This window comes from Nicotiana tomentosiformis, chromosome 1, assembly GCF_000390325.3.
Source record: "Nicotiana tomentosiformis chromosome 1, ASM39032v3, whole genome shotgun sequence".
NCBI lineage: Eukaryota > Viridiplantae > Streptophyta > Magnoliopsida > Solanales > Solanaceae > Nicotiana > Nicotiana tomentosiformis.
In genome coordinates, this window is record NC_090812.1 from 35005578 (window position 1) to 35026714 (window position 21137).

At 35.2% G+C, this 21137-nt stretch overlaps 3 protein-coding genes across 3 annotated transcripts; 1 reads left to right on the forward strand and 2 right to left on the reverse strand.

The window, feature by feature from the left end:
* Positions 1 to 5325: 5325 nt before the first annotated feature.
* Positions 5326 to 7140, reverse strand: LOC104089582 (phosphoglycerate mutase-like protein AT74H). Its single transcript, XM_009594509.4, has 2 exons — positions 6505 to 7140; positions 5326 to 5822 (listed from the first exon to the last, which is right to left on the reverse strand). Exons 1-2 carry the CDS (start codon positions 6992 to 6994, stop codon positions 5431 to 5433), a joined length of 882 nt encoding a protein of 293 aa, XP_009592804.1. The 5' UTR covers positions 6995 to 7140; the 3' UTR covers positions 5326 to 5430.
* Positions 7141 to 10039: 2899 nt separating this feature from the next.
* Positions 10040 to 13800, reverse strand: LOC104100545 (phosphoglycerate mutase-like protein AT74). The gene is made up of 2 exons (XM_070181035.1): positions 13175 to 13800; positions 10040 to 10727 (listed from the first exon to the last, which is right to left on the reverse strand). Exons 1-2 carry the CDS (start codon positions 13641 to 13643, stop codon positions 10318 to 10320), a joined length of 879 nt encoding a protein of 292 aa, XP_070037136.1. The 5' UTR covers positions 13644 to 13800; the 3' UTR covers positions 10040 to 10317.
* A 1962-nt stretch (positions 13801 to 15762) lies between these two features.
* On the forward strand, positions 15763 to 17114 carry LOC138905557 (uncharacterized). The gene is made up of 3 exons (XM_070194081.1): positions 15763 to 15835; positions 16115 to 16382; positions 16544 to 17114. The coding sequence occupies exons 1-3, from the start codon at positions 15763 to 15765 to the stop codon at positions 17112 to 17114; spliced, it is 912 nt and encodes a 303-aa protein (XP_070050182.1).
* The last annotated feature ends 4023 nt before the right edge of the window (positions 17115 to 21137 follow it).

The window sequence follows — 21137 nt, forward strand, 5'->3', positions numbered from 1 at the left end:
GTGTACAGCTATCTCCATTGGGATCCCTGTCATATCCTCGTGCGACCATGTAAAACAATCGGCGTTAATTTTAAGGAATTCAATAAAAGCATACTTGTGTTCCGGGTACAGTCCTGTTCCCAAATTGAATTTCCTTTCTAGGAATTCTTTGAATAACACAACCTGCTCCAGTTCTTCTGTCGTGGACTTCGTCGCGTTTGTCTCTTCTGGTATTTGAAAATACCTTGGTACCTGATATTGTTCCGACTCTTCTGTCCCCGGGTTATCTTCCTCCGATTCGGGGGCAGGTGTCAATTCCAGTAATTGCTATGCCGCACGTTCCTTTCCTTTGCTACTGGAAACCAAAAATGCATTCATCTCCCTTGCTGCCGGTTGATCACCCCTTATTTGTTTGATCCTCTCGGGTGTCGGAAATTTTAACAAATAGTGATATGTTGAAGGCATGACTTTCATCTCGTACAACAATGGTCTTCCCAAGATGATGCTATACCCCATGTCTCCATCTACCACTTCGAAGGGTATTGTCTTCATTACTCCCTCAGCGTTCGTGAGTAGCAAAATTTCTTCCCGGGTTGTCACGCTTGCGAGGTTGAATCTGGTGAGGAGTTTCGTTGCTGGGATAATGCTTCTGGTGCGTTTAGCTTGCTCCAGTACTCTCCATTGTATGATATTAGCTAAACTTCCTGGATCTACTAAAACACGTTTAATTTTACAATCTAACACATTTAAAGAAATTACCAAGGCGTCATTGTGCGGCAGTAGTAATCCGTTTGCATTTTTGTCCGTGAATGTGATATCGTCTTCCCGGAGCCTTTTACTATGAGTTATCGACACTTTTGTCTTCTTCGCTGCCGAAAAGGTGACCCCGTTAATTTCATTCCCTCCGAAGATCGTGTTGATCATTTGGCGTGAAGGTATTTCTCCTGCTTTCGAGGTTTCCGCATCGCCCATGTTACGACCATAGTTATTTTTAGCTCGATCACTCAAGAATTCTCTGAGATGACCATTCTTTAACAGCGTTGCCACTTCCTCCAGGAGGTGTCGACAGTCCCCAGTCCGATGGCCGTTAGTGCTATGGTATTCATACCACAAATTGGGATCCCTCTAGCTGTGATCGGATTTTATAGGTCTTGGGAATCGTGATGCTTTGATATTCCTCATGGCCGACACCAACTCTACGACACTGACATTGAAGTTATATTCTGATAACTTTGGGTAAGAAGAATCTCGTGACCCCGGGATTTCTCTATCTTGCAGCGATCTGTAGTTTCGGCCACAATCGGTCGTTCTATCAACGGTGAACCAGTCTGCTGTTCGGAAGTTCCTGCCACGACCTTCTGTCCGCTCGTAGGGCAAAAACTGGCCCGTCGAAGTTCGTCTATAAGTGTCAATATCATCTTTCATTTTTTCTCTGTTCTTCTCCCGTCCTTTGGTCGACGATAGAAAGCCAACCTGATCGTCTTCAATCCTTTTTTTTGACTCGTACCGGTTGTGGACATACACCCAAATCGTCGCTTGGAACTCGAGCAGACTTTCCTTCAACTTCCGGGAAGCGTCCGAGCTTCTCGGATTTAAACCTTTGGTGAACGCTTTAGCTGCCCCTTTATTTGAGACTGATGGTAGCAACATCCTTTCCTTCTGGAACCGGGTGACAAACTCTCGTAATAACTCAGATTCTCCCTGCGCGATCCTGAATATATCGGCCTTTCGGGCCTGTACCTTCCTGGTACCGGCATGAGCCTTGATGAAGGAATCTGTGAGCATCTCAAAGGAATCTATGGAATGCTCGGGAAATAATAAATACTACGTTAAAGCTCCCCTTGTGAGAGTCTCACCAAATATTTTCAGCAACACCGACTCAATTTCATGAGGAACCAAATCATTTCCTTTTACCGTTGTTGTGTAGGTGGTAATGTGCTCCTATGGATCTAAAGTTCCATCATACTTCGGCACTTTGGGTATTTTGAACCGCTTCGGGATCAATTCTGGGGTTGCACTCGGCTTGTACGGTAACTGAATATACTTCTTTGAGTTCGGGCCCTTCAATACTGGTGGTGCCCCCGGGATTTGATCCATGCGGGCGTTTACTTCCTTCATGAACCGCAAAAGTTCCTCCTTGAATGGATCGTTATCGTTGTTGAGGCCGGATCTACTCCCCCCGGACCCATCGGAGCCAACTTCGCCCCTAGGAGTGTTGTTGTCGACTCTGCGTCGTTTGGTTTGCGAGAACCTCGGGAGGAATTGGATCTCGCCTGTTCACATTATTTGAAGCATCTGATAGCACCTGCTTTAGTTCCGTCATAACCTAATCCTGCCGCATGAGATGGCCTTGAATGATTGCATGTTGCTCTTACACGACCCTCACTGCATCCGCTACATGTTCCTCATCAGCATCATCAGGAGTCCTCTCCCGAACCTGTCGAGGATATCGCCCGTCATGCACTAGTGTGATGTCATTCCCCTCATTGCGAGTGTTACTGATTGAATCCTCGAAATGAGGTTGTTCCCCTTGAATTTCAGGGTTGCGTGTGCCATTAACAGTGTTTTCTAGTCATTTCTTTTGTGATTTTTGCTGAGACAAAATAATCAAACACGTTAGTAAAAAAGGCAAGGATCAATTTAACTGCATGACTTTCTAGGCCCCACGGTGGGTGCCAAACTGTTTACCTGAAAAATGGTGCAATTGAATTTGTTCGTGGTTTCTAGACAGGTGAATTAATTTGATCAAAAAAGTAATGAAATAACTGATGAAATATAAAATACTTAGCCTTAAAATATAGATGAAACAACAAAGCTAATGAGTCCGGGAACAAGGTTTCTGGGCACAACAATGATAAGATCAAAAGCGAGAGAATAAAATTGTATTAAAATGCTGCATAGAATGTAGTTTAAGTTAGCCAGAAAATTCGTCCCCTTACAATGATCACTGAGCTCCCTATTTATAGCTATGTATAGGGAAAGAAAGTCCTAGGATCATGCCCTTCTTTAATATCAATTATGAGGGCCATTGATGAAGATGTAACGTTGGACATAAATGATAAATTCCTTATAACGGACCATCATCCTTAATGCTGCAAAATATTCTATATTAAATGTTATCGGGTGCAAAGCATTTAATATTCCATTTATGATCGTTATTCCTTCTGGTAACAAGCGGAACAGCTATGTTCGATAACCATTCCCATCTTGTGTTTCACGTGTCTTTCCTTTAATCGGCCACGTGTCATGTCAGTAATTTTCCCTATATATTAGTAAGGCCGACATCTATGTACCCGCTGCATTAGGCTTTGCAGTGGGTATGACAATCATATTTCTACCACTCTTGGTTTCCAAAGGATGGATAGAAGGTTACAACAAGCTGGTTGATGGACTAATTTTCCGGGTATTTAGCAAGGTTGATGTAAAGAAAAGACGTACTAGTAGCATTAGCGAACTGTATTGGAAGCAGAAAACAGGGAAATCTCACAGCCAAGTTCCAAGTTTACGCAGATGATTAAAGGCTTTCAGGTATTTTTATATCATAACATATCTCGTTACATGTATCTGAATAGACGCATTTCCATTGTCCGCTATGCCTCAATATTTCATTCCCAATTAGATTAGTTGCAAATGAATATTGCTTCCCGTTATTTATATTGTTTTATAATTTGTTGTTGTTGGCTAGATCAATAAACTCTTGATCAAATACGATAGTATATAAAACCTATAAAGCAGCTTCACAGAAAAGTGCAATGCGCTAATTGAAATGCAAAAATGGTATAGTTAAATTTATACGTGATTTCTAAATAACTGAATTAATTTGATCCTGAAATAAATATATAATTGAAGAGTTGCGCAATACTTAGCCTTAGGATATAGACGAAATAACAGAAGCAACAATTTCGGGAACAGGGTTTTCGGGCACAACAACAAAGAAATTAAGAAATAAGAAGATAAGATTGGATTGAGCTTTGTGTAAAATATAGTGTAACTTTGCTAGAAAATCTGTGTCCTTGACAACTGAGCTCACTATTTATAGCTATGAAGAAGGTTCTAGAGTCGTGCCCTTCTTCAATGTCAACTATGAGGGACATTGATGAAGATATATATATAACGGTGAACATAAATGCTAAATTCCTTGTAACGGGTAACTGATCTTAATGCTATGAATATTCCCTATTAAATGCTATCGGGAGAAGAGTAGAAGCGGATCCAGAATTTCATGGATGCGGGTCCCGCTCAATTTAAATTTTAATGCCAAGGTACCACCGGTCAAGGATATTGAAAAAGAGTGATGTTTGATCGATTCACTATATTTTAAATATCTCGGTTCGGTTCGATCTATCTTGAATTAATTCGATACGGCTTCCAAAATTTTGGTACATAAATAAATACGCAATCACCAAACTAAAAATATTTGGTCCAATTTGATATCAAGAAAAAAATAACACTAGATAAATAACAAAGAAAAATAATTAAAATTATATTCAAACAAAACTTTGGAGATCTAGAAAATAAAAAAGGAAGCAAATACATAATCTAAATAAATAATAAACTGGTGTTGTAACAAAGAGAGAAAATACAACGATGACGAAAATAAAAACTAAGAAAAGAAGGAATAAGAGAAAAGGACAAAAAGAATAAAAAGGTCTCACTACGTACAAAATGAGTTTCGATCCTGGGCTAAAGGCCTAAAAACTGGTGATTTGACCGTTGGCACCTACCATTACTTTGTTACTATGCACCCTTTACCTGTATCCATTTTATTGTGTGAAATACCAGAATTTTACCCGAGCGTCTGGATGGCGTGGCATCCCTTCTCCACTACATAGATCCGCCCCCGGAGAAGAGCATTTATCATATCTTTATGAGCATTGTTCTTCTCCGTGACAAACGAAACAGTTGTTTTCCGTCTTCAACCATCCCCCTATCTTGGGTTCTATGTGTCCCTTTTCCGGACGGCCATGTGTCATAACATATTTTACCCTATACATACGTATTTTTACGTATAAGCATTCTATTAATGAGACTAAGTGAATTAAATACATCTAACATTTTGCATACTAAATTGAAACCTAAACCTACATTTTTGTCATACACCTTAGGGAAAGAAATTAAAATATTTACATGCAAAACATACTGACTTTATTTTTTTACTTTGTGATAAACTTTGTAATTTTGAATGGTTCAGAGAATTAAGACTCTCATTAAACCTAATTAATGATCCCACAATTTTCCAGTTTTACTACTTGGTGTCGCTAGGGTATCAAATTGAATTAGGATCTTGAAACAAAATGCCAAAGAGAGAGACATCAAAAAAGGAAAAAGACAAATGAGAGAGGGACGTTTAGTTGTTAAAGATCTTATTGATCATAATATACTAATTAGTTGAGATATCCAACACCTTAATTAATTAATTAATTTGCTTACACATTTGAGAGGACTAGAGTATTACATAATAGTATTCTCTTCATCTGAATCTTCTGCAAAGCAATCCATGTAAGGATATAAATCACAAAGTTCCAGCGAATTAACAATTGGGCCATAAGCTCTACGTTTCTGATCTTCTATCATGTCAAGGGATAATCCCCATTCCCTAAGTTTCTTATCGTCGTGATGAAATGCTAGGCTGTATTCCCCTCCGTTCCCCAATTGAAGAACTTGAAATTCACAAGTTTTCATCCTGTTAAGATCTTCAAACTGCTCAACAGTCCACTCGAACCATTTCATTAGGAAAATGCGACTGCTCAGTCCATGTGTAACAATGATTATGTTGGTCTCTTGAGGTGGATCGTCACAAAACTTCTTCATCTCTATGTCCCTGCTTAAGCATTCCACAAAACCTGCACATTATTGTATGAGTTCAAAATTTTAAGCATTGGCACTTGTTAGAAAGTATTTACATAATATAAAGTAATTGCAAGTAAATATTTATGATATATTGTAATTGGTAGTCTGATAAAAATAAAACCTATGCATTAAGTTAAAGTACAAATTGATACTCTATTAAACTACACGTGTATACATCCTAATTTCTTATTGCATTAGTACCACCTCCTAATTTCATTTCCTAGCAGATGACATTAGTAGGATTTCTCTTTTTCTTAGGTATATGGCCTTGTGAGCTTGCTATCTGTAGAAAAGTCAAAACAGATTATTTTCTTCACTAGTCAAATCAAGTTTGAGTATCCATTCCAAATGAATGCTCAAGGTAACAAATACTCATTGATTATGAAGGATTAAATAGAAAAGCTCATCTTTATTCTGTAAAATAAATTAAAAAAAAACAACAACAACAATTTCAGTCACCCTGTTCCAAACAATATTCACCGTGTACTTTTATTTCGTCACAATTTAGATTTAGTACACGTTGACTATCCTTCGGCATGTATCCTTTTGCCACTTTACTATAGGAAAGTGGAAAACTACAACTTATTTGTCGAATACTTACCAAATATTTAAATTTCATTAAATATATCTAGTGTAATCCGATTTTGTTCTAAAATTGGTTAAAAGAGTACTTACTTGATATGCGGTCATAAACCTCCGCTATAGTTCCACCTCCAAGTACTCTATAATAAAACCTTCCATACGTCACTCGTTCCTCTTTAACCTTTGCAATACTTGCAGGATCATGATAGTTACCAAAACTCAATTCTCTTAGCCTGTACTCTTCCTTCACTCCCATCACTTTCCTCTTTGGAAACGATTGGCCTATCTCTCTCAGCGTTCTTCTGGTGCGCTCTGCAGGTGAAACATAAAAGAAAACCTTCCAATTGTTAGATTCAACAGCATTTTCAGAAATGATCAGTTTCTTGATGAGGGATCCAGTTTGCTTGGCCTGCTCAATCCCTTTCTGTGTCAGTTCAATTTTGTGATTTGGGGTTGTTCCGTAGACGTTAATGTCAGCATTTGCTAAACACTCGCCGTGTCGGACTAGGATTATGCGTTTGGGCAAATGGTTGTTGCTGGTGGTGTGAGTTGTGCCACTGGTTAGAATTTTACCAAGGGACATTATATTTGAGCAGATACAAAGGGAACACGTAGAAAGTCTAGTAATGAAGTCTATATATTGTTTGTTTGTGTTATTGGGTGAATATCATGCAACACGTTGAGGTTGTATATATATTGGCTTTTGGTATAGTTTGAAAGTGATGGTGCAAGCTACAACTTGGACTGAGCATCGGATACTTGAAAAACCTATAATATAGGTTGAGTTTAAGTTCAAGTGTAAAAAGTAATTGGACAATCAAGTTATTTATATGTGAATTGTATGTAAATTTCTATTATAAACAGTTGAAGATGTTTATGTCTTTTCCTTGTAAATAGTTCCTATAAAAAAGAAATACTAGCTAATTAACCCTGGATATACTTTACGTCCAATAAACAAAGTTAATGTATCGAACAAAACCTTGCGAATAAGAACTAAAATTAACATGCTCGTAAATCGTAATGAATACACTGCCTAAATATTCTCTGAACTACGTACGTTGACATGCCTGACTTAAAACAAATGAGACGAAGTATGTAACGTTCCAAGAACTTCCCACATGATGTTTTAGCATCTTGTGTCCTTTTCCTTTTTATTGTTAAACTTCCTCGCATTTCTTTAGTGGAAGACAACGTAAGGACCTGCCGAAAAGGACTAGGCAATATATATTGATTTAACGTGTCCTGCAGAATCATCCTGTCCCTAAACAAACGGCAAAATTTTGTAGTAATAAAGTTAATTTCACTTAAACATTCAAGTTACATCTTTTAAGTCATTTTCTGAAAAGATAGAAAAAAATTAAACTGTGCAGCATATTTAGGAAAACTGAAGGCAATTTCTCTTCCATCAATGGACTTCTTGGGTGGTCTGGCTGAAACAGACACTAGGAATCACTTCCTTAAAATTTATTAATTGAGTGGTAAGAGAATATCTAATTGTCCGTCCTTAGTAAACTTGGGTAAGTAAAATTTGTAGCTAGGTTATACATATGTTTACAGTTGCACATGAAATTAGAAGGACAATTTCAAACTTGTAGCTGTCATAAACAAAAGACTTCCCTAATTAAGTCAATTAACTTCGTCTGTTCTCCTTATATGTCCTTTTGTTTGAATAACGAAGGACTAAACTTAACTAGAAAGTTAAGTCAAGTCAAGTAGAGTCAAGAGTGATGTCCAGCTATCTTGTAAGGAGCGACGACCCGCGTCCCATACGGTCGGGTCTTCATTTAGCATATGAGTAGAGTCAGGTCCTACGTTTGTGAAATTTTATTAATATCGACAATGCATTTGCATCTATACCCGCTTTTTGGATCACGTTTTAATTTATACTCGTTTTGTAAAACAAATTGCAAGCGTACCCACTTTTTGCGTAATTTCAGGCAGACGGGCCTAAAGTAACAAAAGTTTTTGCCTGAAGTGTAACAAAACTTCAGATATCTTTGCATGAAGTTTGGCCTGACTTGCAAAGGCAATCACACAAACTTCAGTTCATAGTGCAAATGGCAAACTTCATTTCAATAATACAATATTATGTGTTGCTGAACTTAAGCATTCTAGTAGCTGAAGTTATGTTCTATATTTGTTGAATTTCAGCATGTTTTAGTTGAAGCTTTGTCCTGTATTTGCTAAACTTCAACATGTTTTAGTTGAAGTTTTGTTCTATATTTGCTGAACTTCAGTATGTTTTAGCTGAAGTTTTATTCTATATTTGCTGAACTTCAGCATGTTTTAGCTGAAACTTTGTTATGTTTGTGATGAACTTCAGGGCTGAAGTTTGTTTTGTATTTGCTGAACTTCAGCATTCTAGGAGCTGAAGTTTTTGTTTATATTTGTTGAATTTCAGCATTCTTAGAGCTAAAGTTCTAAAACAACAATAACAAGTTGTCATTAAGATCTAGTTGCTAACTACTATTTATTATATATTTTAGCCTTAGAATAATGGAATTATCAGGAAATTTGAAAAGCAATACTCATATAAAACAAGACCATTAGTAAAAGCACAAGGAATCAACTCGTGCTTTCGTGTTTCAGTAGCAATTAAAATTAGAATTCTTAAGCATTTAGAAAACAAAGGAGGAGTTGAAGTTGTTTAAACAGTGGGTACAAGTTAAAATTTTTAAAAACAAATGGATATATGTTAAATGGGGGCGACCAAATAGGGCGTTCCGTGCAATTTTTACGATCTGATCTTACTGGCGAAATATTGCATTGAGAAATTTGTTTCCCAACTATATTAATTATTTAAAATCGTTCGACATAAGTTTAAAGAAATTAATGGCATATTCATGATATTGTTGTTCAATATCAATCAATAATGCCTGTACGCTGTAGCTCAAGTCTAAAAGCTCATAACTCCAACTTAAAAAGAAAAACTCATGGCTCAACTTTGGAAAACATATATACGGGGTCACTGGCGAAGCCAGAAAATTTAATTAGGGTGTTTAAAATTTGAACACCTTTTGTCAGTGTGCTATGCAAGGGTGTTCAAAGTCTATTTTTAATTAATAACAAATAATATTTTATCTTATATGTAGTATAATTTTTCGGCGAATGGCTTGGACCAACATAGCTTCGGAAACTCAAGTCTAAAAGCTCATAACTCCAACTTAAAAAGAAAAACTCATGGCTCAACTTTGGAAAACATATATATGGGGTCATATTTATAAAGTTTCATTTTTCAATTTCAGAAAACTTGGCTCATTCTGATACACAACTATTATCTCATGCTCAAATTCATTAGCCTCCTAGTTCACATGCCAAAATACTTCAAAAAAAGATCCGATTTTACTGCTCTACATAAATTATCGTTATACCATGAAATATCTGTTATGCTCCAGTTAAAATTTATCTTTTAATTTTAAAGATTTGTAATAGCATGAAATATCTTTATATCAATCACCAAAAGTATCACAAGGGTCAGTTGACAAGGGAAAGAATTCCAGAAACAAACAACTTTCGGAAGCAGAAGGACAGGACAATTATGGAACTGGTTAAAACACAAACACCGCTCTCAATACTTTCAGCAGTGAAAGCTGGTACAGAATTTGTAAAGTTCACCACTCAATACTAATTGAATCTCCATATGGTTAGAAAACCATAATTTCACCAGTCAAAACAAACTGTCACACTTCGTCCTTGATGTCAAATACTATTAAATATACAATTGAAGGTTTTAAATTTACAAGAAATTGACATTGATAATGCCTACAAGAGGAATCAAACCTCTGCGAGCCTAAAACTGGAACAACCACATGAAACTAGAGAAGATCTTACACACATTTCTGTCAGTGAACCAAACGAACAATACAACAGCAAGTAATGAATTGGAACAAATGCACAGCAACAGTGCTATGTGCTTGATTTCACATCTTCGCCAATTTCGTCATTTGAATCTGCTAGATGATCAAAGAAAGCATCAAGGTACCAAGGGCAATGATCGTTCAGGGAACCCCTGTTAGCGTTAGCCCGCCATTTTTGGTCTGCTATCATCTCAGGGGATAGCCCCCATTCTAGCATCTCTTCATCACTATGATGGACTGCCAAGCTATATTCACCACCAGCCCCTATTTCCATAACTCGAAACTCACAATTCCCAAGATTGTTTAGGTACTCGAATTGCTCAACTGTCCACTTGAACCACTTCATTAGAAAGACTCGACTAGCCAGACCATGGGATATAATTATAAGATTCAACTCATCATTAGGTTCGTGATGGTGCCGCTTCATATCAACATCCCTCCATAGAGATTCAAGGAAATCTACATTACAGAAGTTTTGACATGAAACTCAATATCAAACTAAAAGTTCATAGATTTAAAACTTCACGCTTCTAGATTGCTGCTGAATATGCAAACATCTTCCTCATTCAGAGCACTGAACCACCAGTGCACTATAACTGAGAATTGTTTTGTAGATGCATGTAAGCATATGGAGTAATAGTTACTGTGTACTATTGTGTATAAGTTAATTATTTGAAGCACATCACTTTATTATCCATTCAAGGCGGTAACAATCTGAAGACAGCAAGTCGATTACACTTTATGAAGACATAATGGAAGTTACAGTACTATTTAACACAAAGACTGAATAAAACATCTCTTCAATATAATCTTTTGAAAGGCATTAGAGACTCATAGCATAGAAGTTTGATATACTAATCTTATTTTAGCATGACAACTATTCATTAGCACAACAGTTTTTATCCCAGCCAATAGAGGAAGGACCAAAGCTTATTCAGCTTTATATCTAGAAGGGCGGTATAAATCTTTTCTGCAACAGTATTTCTTTTAAACCATAAATTCGTATTCTGGTTACTTTAGCCATTTCATCAACGTTTTATTTGAAGATTGTGTCTTGGTTTCAATCAGAATAATAGTTGAGATCAATTAATAGAAAAATAGAAAGACACGGAGCGAAGTTGTTATGAGACCCAAAGCTATAATTAGAGATATATGAGAGATGAGAATGCAGGCCAAGAAATATAATTTTCAAGTAAACCATTAAAAGAATTGTAATGCCACCCGAAGGAAGAATTGCTATAGCAAATTAACGTTTGGCCTTCGTTCAGCAATATGAACAACATAATGGGCACAGGCTGCAAGGCTAGATTTTACCTGCACCTCTTTTTAGTATGATTTGCTATTATAATATACAGGTCAAAAAGTCTGATGCTGTTAAACTAATTCAATGTGGACATCAGTAATGCAAGATTAATACCACCAACATATTTTAACACAAATCTCAAAGAGCAGGACACACTGAAATCCGCCTTGACTTTGAGTGGCGAAAACCGATGGATCTCATAGCAACCTAAACATTATGCTAACTATAAAACCTACATCATGACCTAATCTTGGTCTAAGCCAAAACAGAAACGTCTTGGTTAGAACAAAATGCACTCAACTAAAAGAGGTTTTCCCCTACAAACTAAGTTGCTCGGATTCTTTACTTTCAATGTTGCACCCGTGTCGATACAACGTGGGTGTGGGTGTGGTGTGTGATGGTCAACCGATTTTGGGTACTTTGACCAAAATCGACAAAGAAATTCAGGACAGATACAATAATTTTTGAAATCCAAACAAAAGTTAGGGTGAAATTGAAGAAAACATAATACCTTATATATAAAATAAATTATGTCAGACCTTTTCCATTTATCTCCTTCTCAGATTCTCCTTTTGATCAATATTTTTCCTTATTAGAATATTTTTTAGTTTTTCACATAATGTCTTACAATTTAGATATATTTTTATAACTCTATTTTAAGAAACATGAATTATTTTTAGCCGAATCCCCGCACCCGTATCTGTACCTGGATCCATACCCTCGAATCTTAAAATTTAGATCGGATCCGTCCTCTAGATCCGCACCCGAATCCGAGCAACTTAGCTTACAAATTGGTACTTTTCTAGGAGAATGTCTCTAATATTCTAAAACCAGCAACACCACCATCCCCCATCCCAACCACAGTAAGAAAACCTAGGCAAGATAAGATGCCAGAAAGCTCTCAAATAGTCAAATGTATCTTAAAATCCTAGATAAAGATCGCATTTCAGATGTAGACCGGACAAAATAACTTGCTCACACAATCTCTAGCAGAAAGTCCGCACTCCATAGGCTGATGCAGTAAGTCATTAGAAAGCTCATCAAATTATCACAACACAGAGCTATTAAGACACCATATGAAATGAACCTCCTGTGGTAAAAATTCAACAAATGCATACCAGCAACCAATATACAATTAACTATCTTAAGATTAGGCTCCTTCTATTTCATTTTATATGACTAGTTTGACTAGGCACAGACTGAGAACAAAAGATATACAATTTATGCATAAGCATATATATATATATATATATATATATATATATATATATATATAATATATCAAAAGTAATCTTAGAAACTTTTCATCTTCAACATACAATATCATTCATACAAGAACATGTCTTTCAAGGTAAAATTAATGTAATGAAATTAAAGAATTTCAAAGTATAGAAAAGATTCAATATTTTAGAGTGGATCAAAGAAGAGAAAGTGTCACATAGAAATGGAATGTAGGAAGTATCTAAATATTAAAGAAATTCGATATCTTGCTTTAACATTCTTGCTAGACAAAAATAGAACAAAGGGGAACTAAAACATCGTATTATAACAAATGATAGACATAATATTGCAAAATCAAAGAGAGAGTATACAAAATGCTTACGGGAAACTCGATCGTAAACATCAGCAGCGGATTCACCCTCAGGAAAGCGATAAAAGAATCTCCCAAACCTCTCACGAGTCTCCTTAATCACTTTCATACGCTCAGCCACTTGAAAATTCCCAAAATCCTGTTCTCTAACTCTGCACTCTTCTCTCACCCCAAGCACCCTATTCCTCGGAAATGCCCGGCCAATCTCCCGGAGCGTGGAGCGCGTGCGGACGTAAGGAGAAACATAGAAGTAAACCTTCCAGTTGTCTGATGATCCGTGGTCGGAGACAACATCAAGAATGCGGGACCCAACTTGGTTGGCTTGCTCAATCCCACGTGTAGTTAAAGGGATTTTGTAATCTGGGGTGATGCTGTAGGCATTGTCGTCCTTGTTCCCTTGGCTCTCGCCGTGACGGACCAGTATTATGCGCTTTGGTAGGTGGTACTTAACATCGCTGCTTTCAGTTGTGCTGTTTATCATTATGCTTCTTCACTTGGTTTTTTCTTTGTTCAAGAAAAATTTCTAGGTATTGGTTTTCGAGATTTTGGAAATGGACTGCCATAAATGGTGATTGGTTGACAATTTATAGAGATTTGAGAAGCAGTTTTCCGGTGGTTTCTTTATTGCTGGAAGTGGGAACGTGTTGGATACTTGGAGATTTTAATTTGAATTTTATTCTTAAATTGCATTGGAAATTTAAAAACTCTAAGTTACATTTATTGTATGAGTTGACTGTACGTTTTGGCGGTCTGTTTTTGACTTTTGAATCCAATCGTGTGAGTTTTCTTTTCCACGCAATACGTGTGACAAGAAAATAGTGATTTCATTTTGTTAACCAAATGAAGTGTCGTCTAATAAAGCATAACAGTTTGCAGCTTAACATATATGGTACAATGTGTATAAACTATATATTGCTTACACAAAAGATTATTTTGTCCATTGAGTGCTACACTAAGTAAAGTAATTATTTGAGAACTCATTGAAAGGATTTTTAAACGTAAAAAAAAATAAAAAAAATTACTAGCTTAAATTAGCGAAAAGTTTTGATACTTCGTAACAGTACACAATCACTTAGGAGTATTATTAAATTCCAAATTTTAAGAATGACATGTTTAAGAAAAATTTATCCGATATATTTATCGAATAATTATTACCACCAAAACCTAGATAGATTAAAATAAATGACCAACCATTTTTTGTCTCTCTTGAAATCTTAACCTATCTGCAAAGTTCGCAGCCATTTGACATAATGAATTTTTTGTGCGAGTGATCAAATTAAGCGAAGATGTGAAACCATACCAAAGGTAGAATCTTAATTAGGGGCTTTTTCATGTAAGAAAAAAATTACATTCAAAACTCTAGATGTTTTGACCAAGGGATATGTGCCAGCGATTGGACACTTTGCAAAACCATGTCGGCCTAAGAAAGCAGAATGACGATGATGATAAGATTGAACTTCACGTCAACACTCCTAACATATACTTTAACATTATTTACTCTAAAGGACAGTGTATAAAAAAAATAATTAATTTTTTTTTGAAATTTAAAAAAATTACTTATTTTAAATCATTAAAAAAAATTAAAAAATCACTTATTGTGAACCAAAGAAAGTAGTGACTATCATCTATACCGTTACATTCAACTCAGTAGGAAAATAAGATTTCGTTAAAAATGTTCGAGATTGAATATATGTGTATAAAAAGTAACTTTTGATTTATATAAAAAATATAGTATTATAAATATATATATTTTTTTTTAACGAAGGGTGTTCAATTTGACCACCTTCCTTCAATGTGACTTCGCTACGGATTCAACTAATCTATGATTATGATTAAATTAATGCATGTTTGCTCACTACTCTGGGAGTCTAGGTCGAATATCTGCAGGGATTTTTTCTTTCCTATACACTATATGAAATCTTATTATCAAAATTATCCCAATTTTAGAAATTACCCGCCATAAACACATTTCCCTACAAAAAATATACATTCGTTTAAAATAGACTCCTTATTTCGGTAAACTTCCATTTTTAGACGCGTGATATTTGGGAGATAATATATTTCAGTTATAAAATTTAGACGGTAAAAATCTACAACAAACATAATACGCAATCATCGCCCCAATTTTTGCAGAATCCTTCTCTAACGCAGATTTCCTCTGATTTTCCATAAACAAGGCAACAAATTCAAAAAAAATACTTTTTGAAGAAAACAATTGCAGATTAACGTAAAGTATTGACAATCGGCTCTGAACATATAGCTGATTTCTAAAAAATTTATAGGATTGCGTAATTTTTTCTTTATAATTGAATTGAATTTGGGGATATTATATCAAAATTGGCGATAATGCTTCAGCTCAATGGTCGGTGGGATAGCTTCGGGAGATATATAGATTTTGATTTTGACGGAATTATAGTCAATGAAGATTCAAATTATAGTCAGTTGAATGCCGCAATTGCAGAGCACCTAATAATCGATACTTCTGTAAAAATCATCGAGATTAAATACACAGTGAACGAATGTTGTCCTCCAATAAAAATTCGGAACGATATGGGAGTTCGAGTGTATATAGAGATGAAAAAAGAAAACAAAATTTAGGAATGTATCTGTTGTGTATAACAGTAAGGGATTTCAATTTGGAATGCAGTATGTCGAATGCGAGCACAATTGCAGGTTTGCTATATTTTTTAGTCCTCATGTTTTTCAATTTCAAGTGCTCTACAATTTTACTACAAATTATCTACAACTATACTACAGAATAATTGTAGTGCAACTGTTATATGTCTAAAAATAATTGTAGTGCATCTGTTACACAGTAATTAATGATGAAAATTTGCTAATTATGATCACAGAATAAATTATCTACAAGTATACTACAAATTTAAATTATGTCAAATACTAAACACCTGAATATACAGAGGTCTGAATTACTATACTTTTAAATGAGTGCAGGTATTACTGATTATCGTAATACTAACGTGGTACAAATGTCAAGCAATTGTAACCCATTTGAAGAAGTATCAGGAACAGTGAAGTTGATTGATATGCCAACATCCACGACAATTGTGGAGTATGAAAGTATAACTACAACGGAACATACGCCAAAAGCAATTGAAGTAGGCCAAGTTTACCAAGACAAGCAAACAATTGTCAGTGCAATGAAGCACTATGTTGTCATGAATAAGTTCCAATTTAGGGTGAAAAGGTCTAGTGCAAGAAGGTAAGAACATTTTTTTGTCAATAGCATATTGTTAATAAATTATAATTTTTATGTATATAAATTGTATATACTTTGTTTAGAACAATTTGTTGTACATCAACAGCCTGATGTCTTGATAACTAAAATTTGCATAATATTTTATCATTATTTTTATTCTGTAGCTACTGCCTCATATGTGTTGGTGACAATTGTACGTGGCACTTTAAGTGCACCACCATAAATGAATCAGCACTGTTCAAGGTTAGAAAATTTAATAGCTTGCACACATGCTCGTTGATGGATAACACATACATGCAACGTAAAGCTACTGCCATGGTAGTTGGCAGCATGGTCATGCCAAAATATGCGGATCCTAAAATAATATACACACTAAAAGACATACAAACTGATATGTTGTCGCAACATGGTGTGAACTTAACATACATGCAAGCTTGGAGAGCAAAGGAAAAGGCTTTGGAATTTTTGAGAGGTCATCCTGCTAAATCCTACAGTTGTCTGTCGAGTTATTTGTATGTTTTGGAGGAGACTTATCCGGGGTCGGTAGTGAAATTACAGAAGACTGAATATGATTATTTTTTGTATGCATTTGTTGCTCTTAATACGTCCATCAAGGGTTGGGAACATTGTAGGCTAGTTGTAGTAGTCGATGGCACCTTCTTAAAGTCGGCATATAGGGCCATCTTGCTAACAGCTAGCATAATGAATGCATCAGATAATGTAGATTCATTGTAAGAATGAGAGTATATTGAAGGCAACATCAACAGTTTATACCGGCATCCCACGTGTTAAAGAATACCTATACGATATTGGTTATCGCAAATGGTTTCGGGTACATGCTACGGTGAACAGAACATGGGCGATGACATCAAATATTGCAGAGTCCTTGAATACGGTAACTAAATATACAAGAGGTCTGCCCGTAGTTCAACTATTAGAGTACATGAGGACACTTCTTGAATGTTGGACTAATAAAATATTATTGAATGCAAAGGGTACATTTACCTACCTTAGAAAAAAATACAACAAAGAGTTGGAGGACAACATGGCTTATCACAGAAGATGAGAGTAAGTTATCGTCCATAACATCAGATCATTGATTTCACTAAACTAAATATATACTGATAATTATAGATATGTTGTTGTACAATTGTAGTTATTTTATTTTTTATCAAGTGCTAACAACTTCTTGTATGTTTGTAATAAAATTATAGGTGAGGGCTTCAACAGATTATATCCATATTGTGATAGATGGTGTGAAGCGCTTCACTGTTTGCCTTCAAACACAAGAGATATAGTTGTGGACAATTTCAACTTGATGAACTTCCTTGTCCACATGCTTTGGCGACTTTGAGGTACAAAAACAAGTCTTATGAAAACTACTGCTCTCCTTATTATACGGGGGAGAGCCTTCTGTAGACTTATGAAATACCAGTGGATCCTTTACCTGATAAAAGCAAATGGGATGTGCCACAACATATAGCAGAAGAAGTTGTCCTGCCACCTACTGGGAAAAGGCAGCCAGGGAGACCTCAAAAATAAAGATATAAACCATATGATGAAATAAAGGCAAAGACGTACAAGGTTTCATGTGGCAACTGCGGATAAGAAGGGCATAACAAAAGATCTTGTAGGAATGCTTCAAAAAGGAAATAAGAATTGATGTAGTTTAAAGAATTTCTTGTTTTACTGAGTATTGTTGATGATAATCTGATCTTTAAGACATATTCAGTTGTATTTGTTCTCTTCTGGATAATTATACTTGTGTCGTAATTGTGTTGCTAATTTAAATAAAGATTGTCTCATATAACGAATGTTTGGTGAACAGATTTTTTCTTTTAATGCCATTGGTGTGTAATTGTTTTTTCATTAATAATTGTGTTTGTTTATTAATTTTAAGATTTTTTTAATAATACTGCTAAATTTGAATAGATATTGTACTGTTGTATAATAGTTGTAGACATAATTATAGTTATTGTGTAAAGAAATTGTTAGCTGAGAGTAGCAGCGTATCGTTGCTTGAAATTTCATTTAATTGTAAAGCTAAACGTTTGAGACCTTACATTTAGAGTAACATATATTCACATAATATGTTAAGTATGATCTAATATGCTAAAATAAGACAACAAAATATATATATTATATAATACCAATAAGGAGATCAAGTACTAACAACTTTTAACAAAAAAATATTCTACAGATGTTTTGATATGTAAGTAGGAGAATTCTGGACAAAATAATAAACACAAGCTAAAATAACTTTAGCACAATTCTGCTACAAATAAATTGTAGCTGAATTATTCTTAGTAAACACTTTTTCTACAACTTTAATACAATCGAGCTACAACTAAACACTTTCACTACAATTTAGGTACTGAAAAAAGGTAACTAATTCTTTCTGTTTCGGACTTTTGTTATCTCCCTCACAACTGGTGTACCTTTTCTTCTTGCTAATCTCCCAGTAACCTCACTTTCACTAATTTTCACCAAGCTCTTACTTTTTTCTAGCATAATCCCAAAGAAGCGCTCTATAGCGTCTACGGGGTTGATCAATATAAGAAAAGTCTTCCTTTGAAATCGAGAGTTGTCCAATGCTGACATATTCTGCAAAAGCCGCCATGTATACACCGCAATCACTACAATAAATATTATGGGAAAAGCTTTAGCATTCAATGTAAAATTCAATTGGGTAAATTGAAGAAAAAGCAGTACATACAGTGATCCCTCTTTTTGTTGGGGCATTTCACCGACCAATCACTGAATGTCAAGAGGGTCAGTAATACCTTTTTCAATGTATGCCTTTGTGTTCTTGTAGTTGACGTCTGGACGCTTGCCATAGAAGGCGGTGCATAACAAGTAGAGGGGAATCATAACAACAAACTTGTCGACAATAAATTCAACAAGTTTGTGATTACGTGAAGAAACTATAGAATCATAAACATATAGAACCATATCGATAATGTCAAATACAGCCAACAATCAGTAAAATATATCAACAATATTGATGGGCATAATCATAAAATCAACTTTTCCCCATGCAATATTTGCAAGTAATTGGTACCCCAATATGTATTCTGATACGATGTCCTGGAGTTTGACAACAATAAGCTTCATCTCGGCAGGTGCATTTATGTACCTCTTATAAATTTATTCTATTCTAGTCTTGAACCTACAGTCAGTGGTTGTAAATCAAGTTCTGTTTTCAGGACCATACTTTCATCTTTTCCTCAAATAGTATAAAATAACATCAATGTGTTGCTAAAAATAAATTACATAATTTCTCACTATATCAGACAATTCAACTACAAATTTTAAATAAAATATCTATAGATATCTAAAAGAACATAAACTTCAGCTTATAATTATATGCCAGGGTATGAGCGAACCGTGTTGTTCAGGATTTATCCAGTATGTGCCAAAGTATAAAACCAGTCCTTTTTATCAACTTTCTCCAATCCAAAATCAAACCACGGGTTGAGCAGGTTATCTTTTACTGTATAAGGCGCCTTCTTCCTATTTAAAGACATAGAAAATCCAATTAAAATATAGTTGCAAGTGAAAATCCATAAATTATATGCCCTTGATAATATAAAAAAGTGCAGAATCTAACCTCTTTGAAACCGTATCGGTACCTAAATGTAACCACTTATTGAATTCTTCCAACAAATCAGGATCAATATTGTCGCCAATAACCCCAGTAAATGGATATTTGATGTTGGAAATTAGGGGAGATCCAACAGAACCGCTTTCACCAGAACTGAAATAAGGGAGAAAGAGGGATCTAGCAAACTTTCCAGGAACCTTTGTTCTTCCTTGTTGTACAAGGGTTGTCTCATCTTCATTAACCTCGCCGAACTTAACTATCTGTGAGAAGTTCTCAGGCAGCTCAAAATCATCAAGTGTTATTACCCTTTCTCCATACTTGGAATTATTGTCCGAGTCAGCTGCATTGATGAAGTCGACTGGTTTATCTACAAAGTTAAAAAATAAAAGAATAATATGGTATGTTGCTTGCATCAGATATGTTGAAAAATTATAAATTATTTAAAACTTGTTGTTTTTTGTCTATAATTATATTATTAATACTACTAAAATTTTCGTTGCAATCCTCTCCTTGATGAGAAATATTTGCTTCTTGAATTGAAGAGTGAAAATACATAGTCTCATTCTCTTCATTGAAATGCTCTCCTTGTATGACAATATTTGCATCCTGATTTGAAGAGTGCACATGCATAGTTCTCTTCTCCGTGACAACAAATGTATACAATGAAAGAGAATTGTAGGTAATTTGTTCTAATAGAAATAAAATATGGATAAATTGTAATTAAGTTATAGTTAATTTGTTGAAATAATGTCATGTAGCTGAAATGTAATATGTAGAAAAAAATATATTAAATCATACCTGCAGTTTCTTTCTTGAATGCCTCTTGAAATTGGGAAGATAAGTCAACACCTATAGGACATGATACAAGAACATTCTGCTCTTTTTGAATGTCATACATATGTCCTGTATCTACAACAACAATTGGAAATATAATGTAGATAATTTGTTGATAATTTAGTAATATGTTTAACCTATGTAAGTCATGTCATCAAATTGGGATAAAATTATTCAAATACTTATTTTAGTGTTGCTGCCCAACACTTGTTTAACACTGTTGCCATGATACTGTTATGTGTTCTTTGCTTTATAATGCTCATCATTTTTTCCAGAACTGCCACTAACCTGCAAGCAGATCTTCTGAGGCCATATGCTTT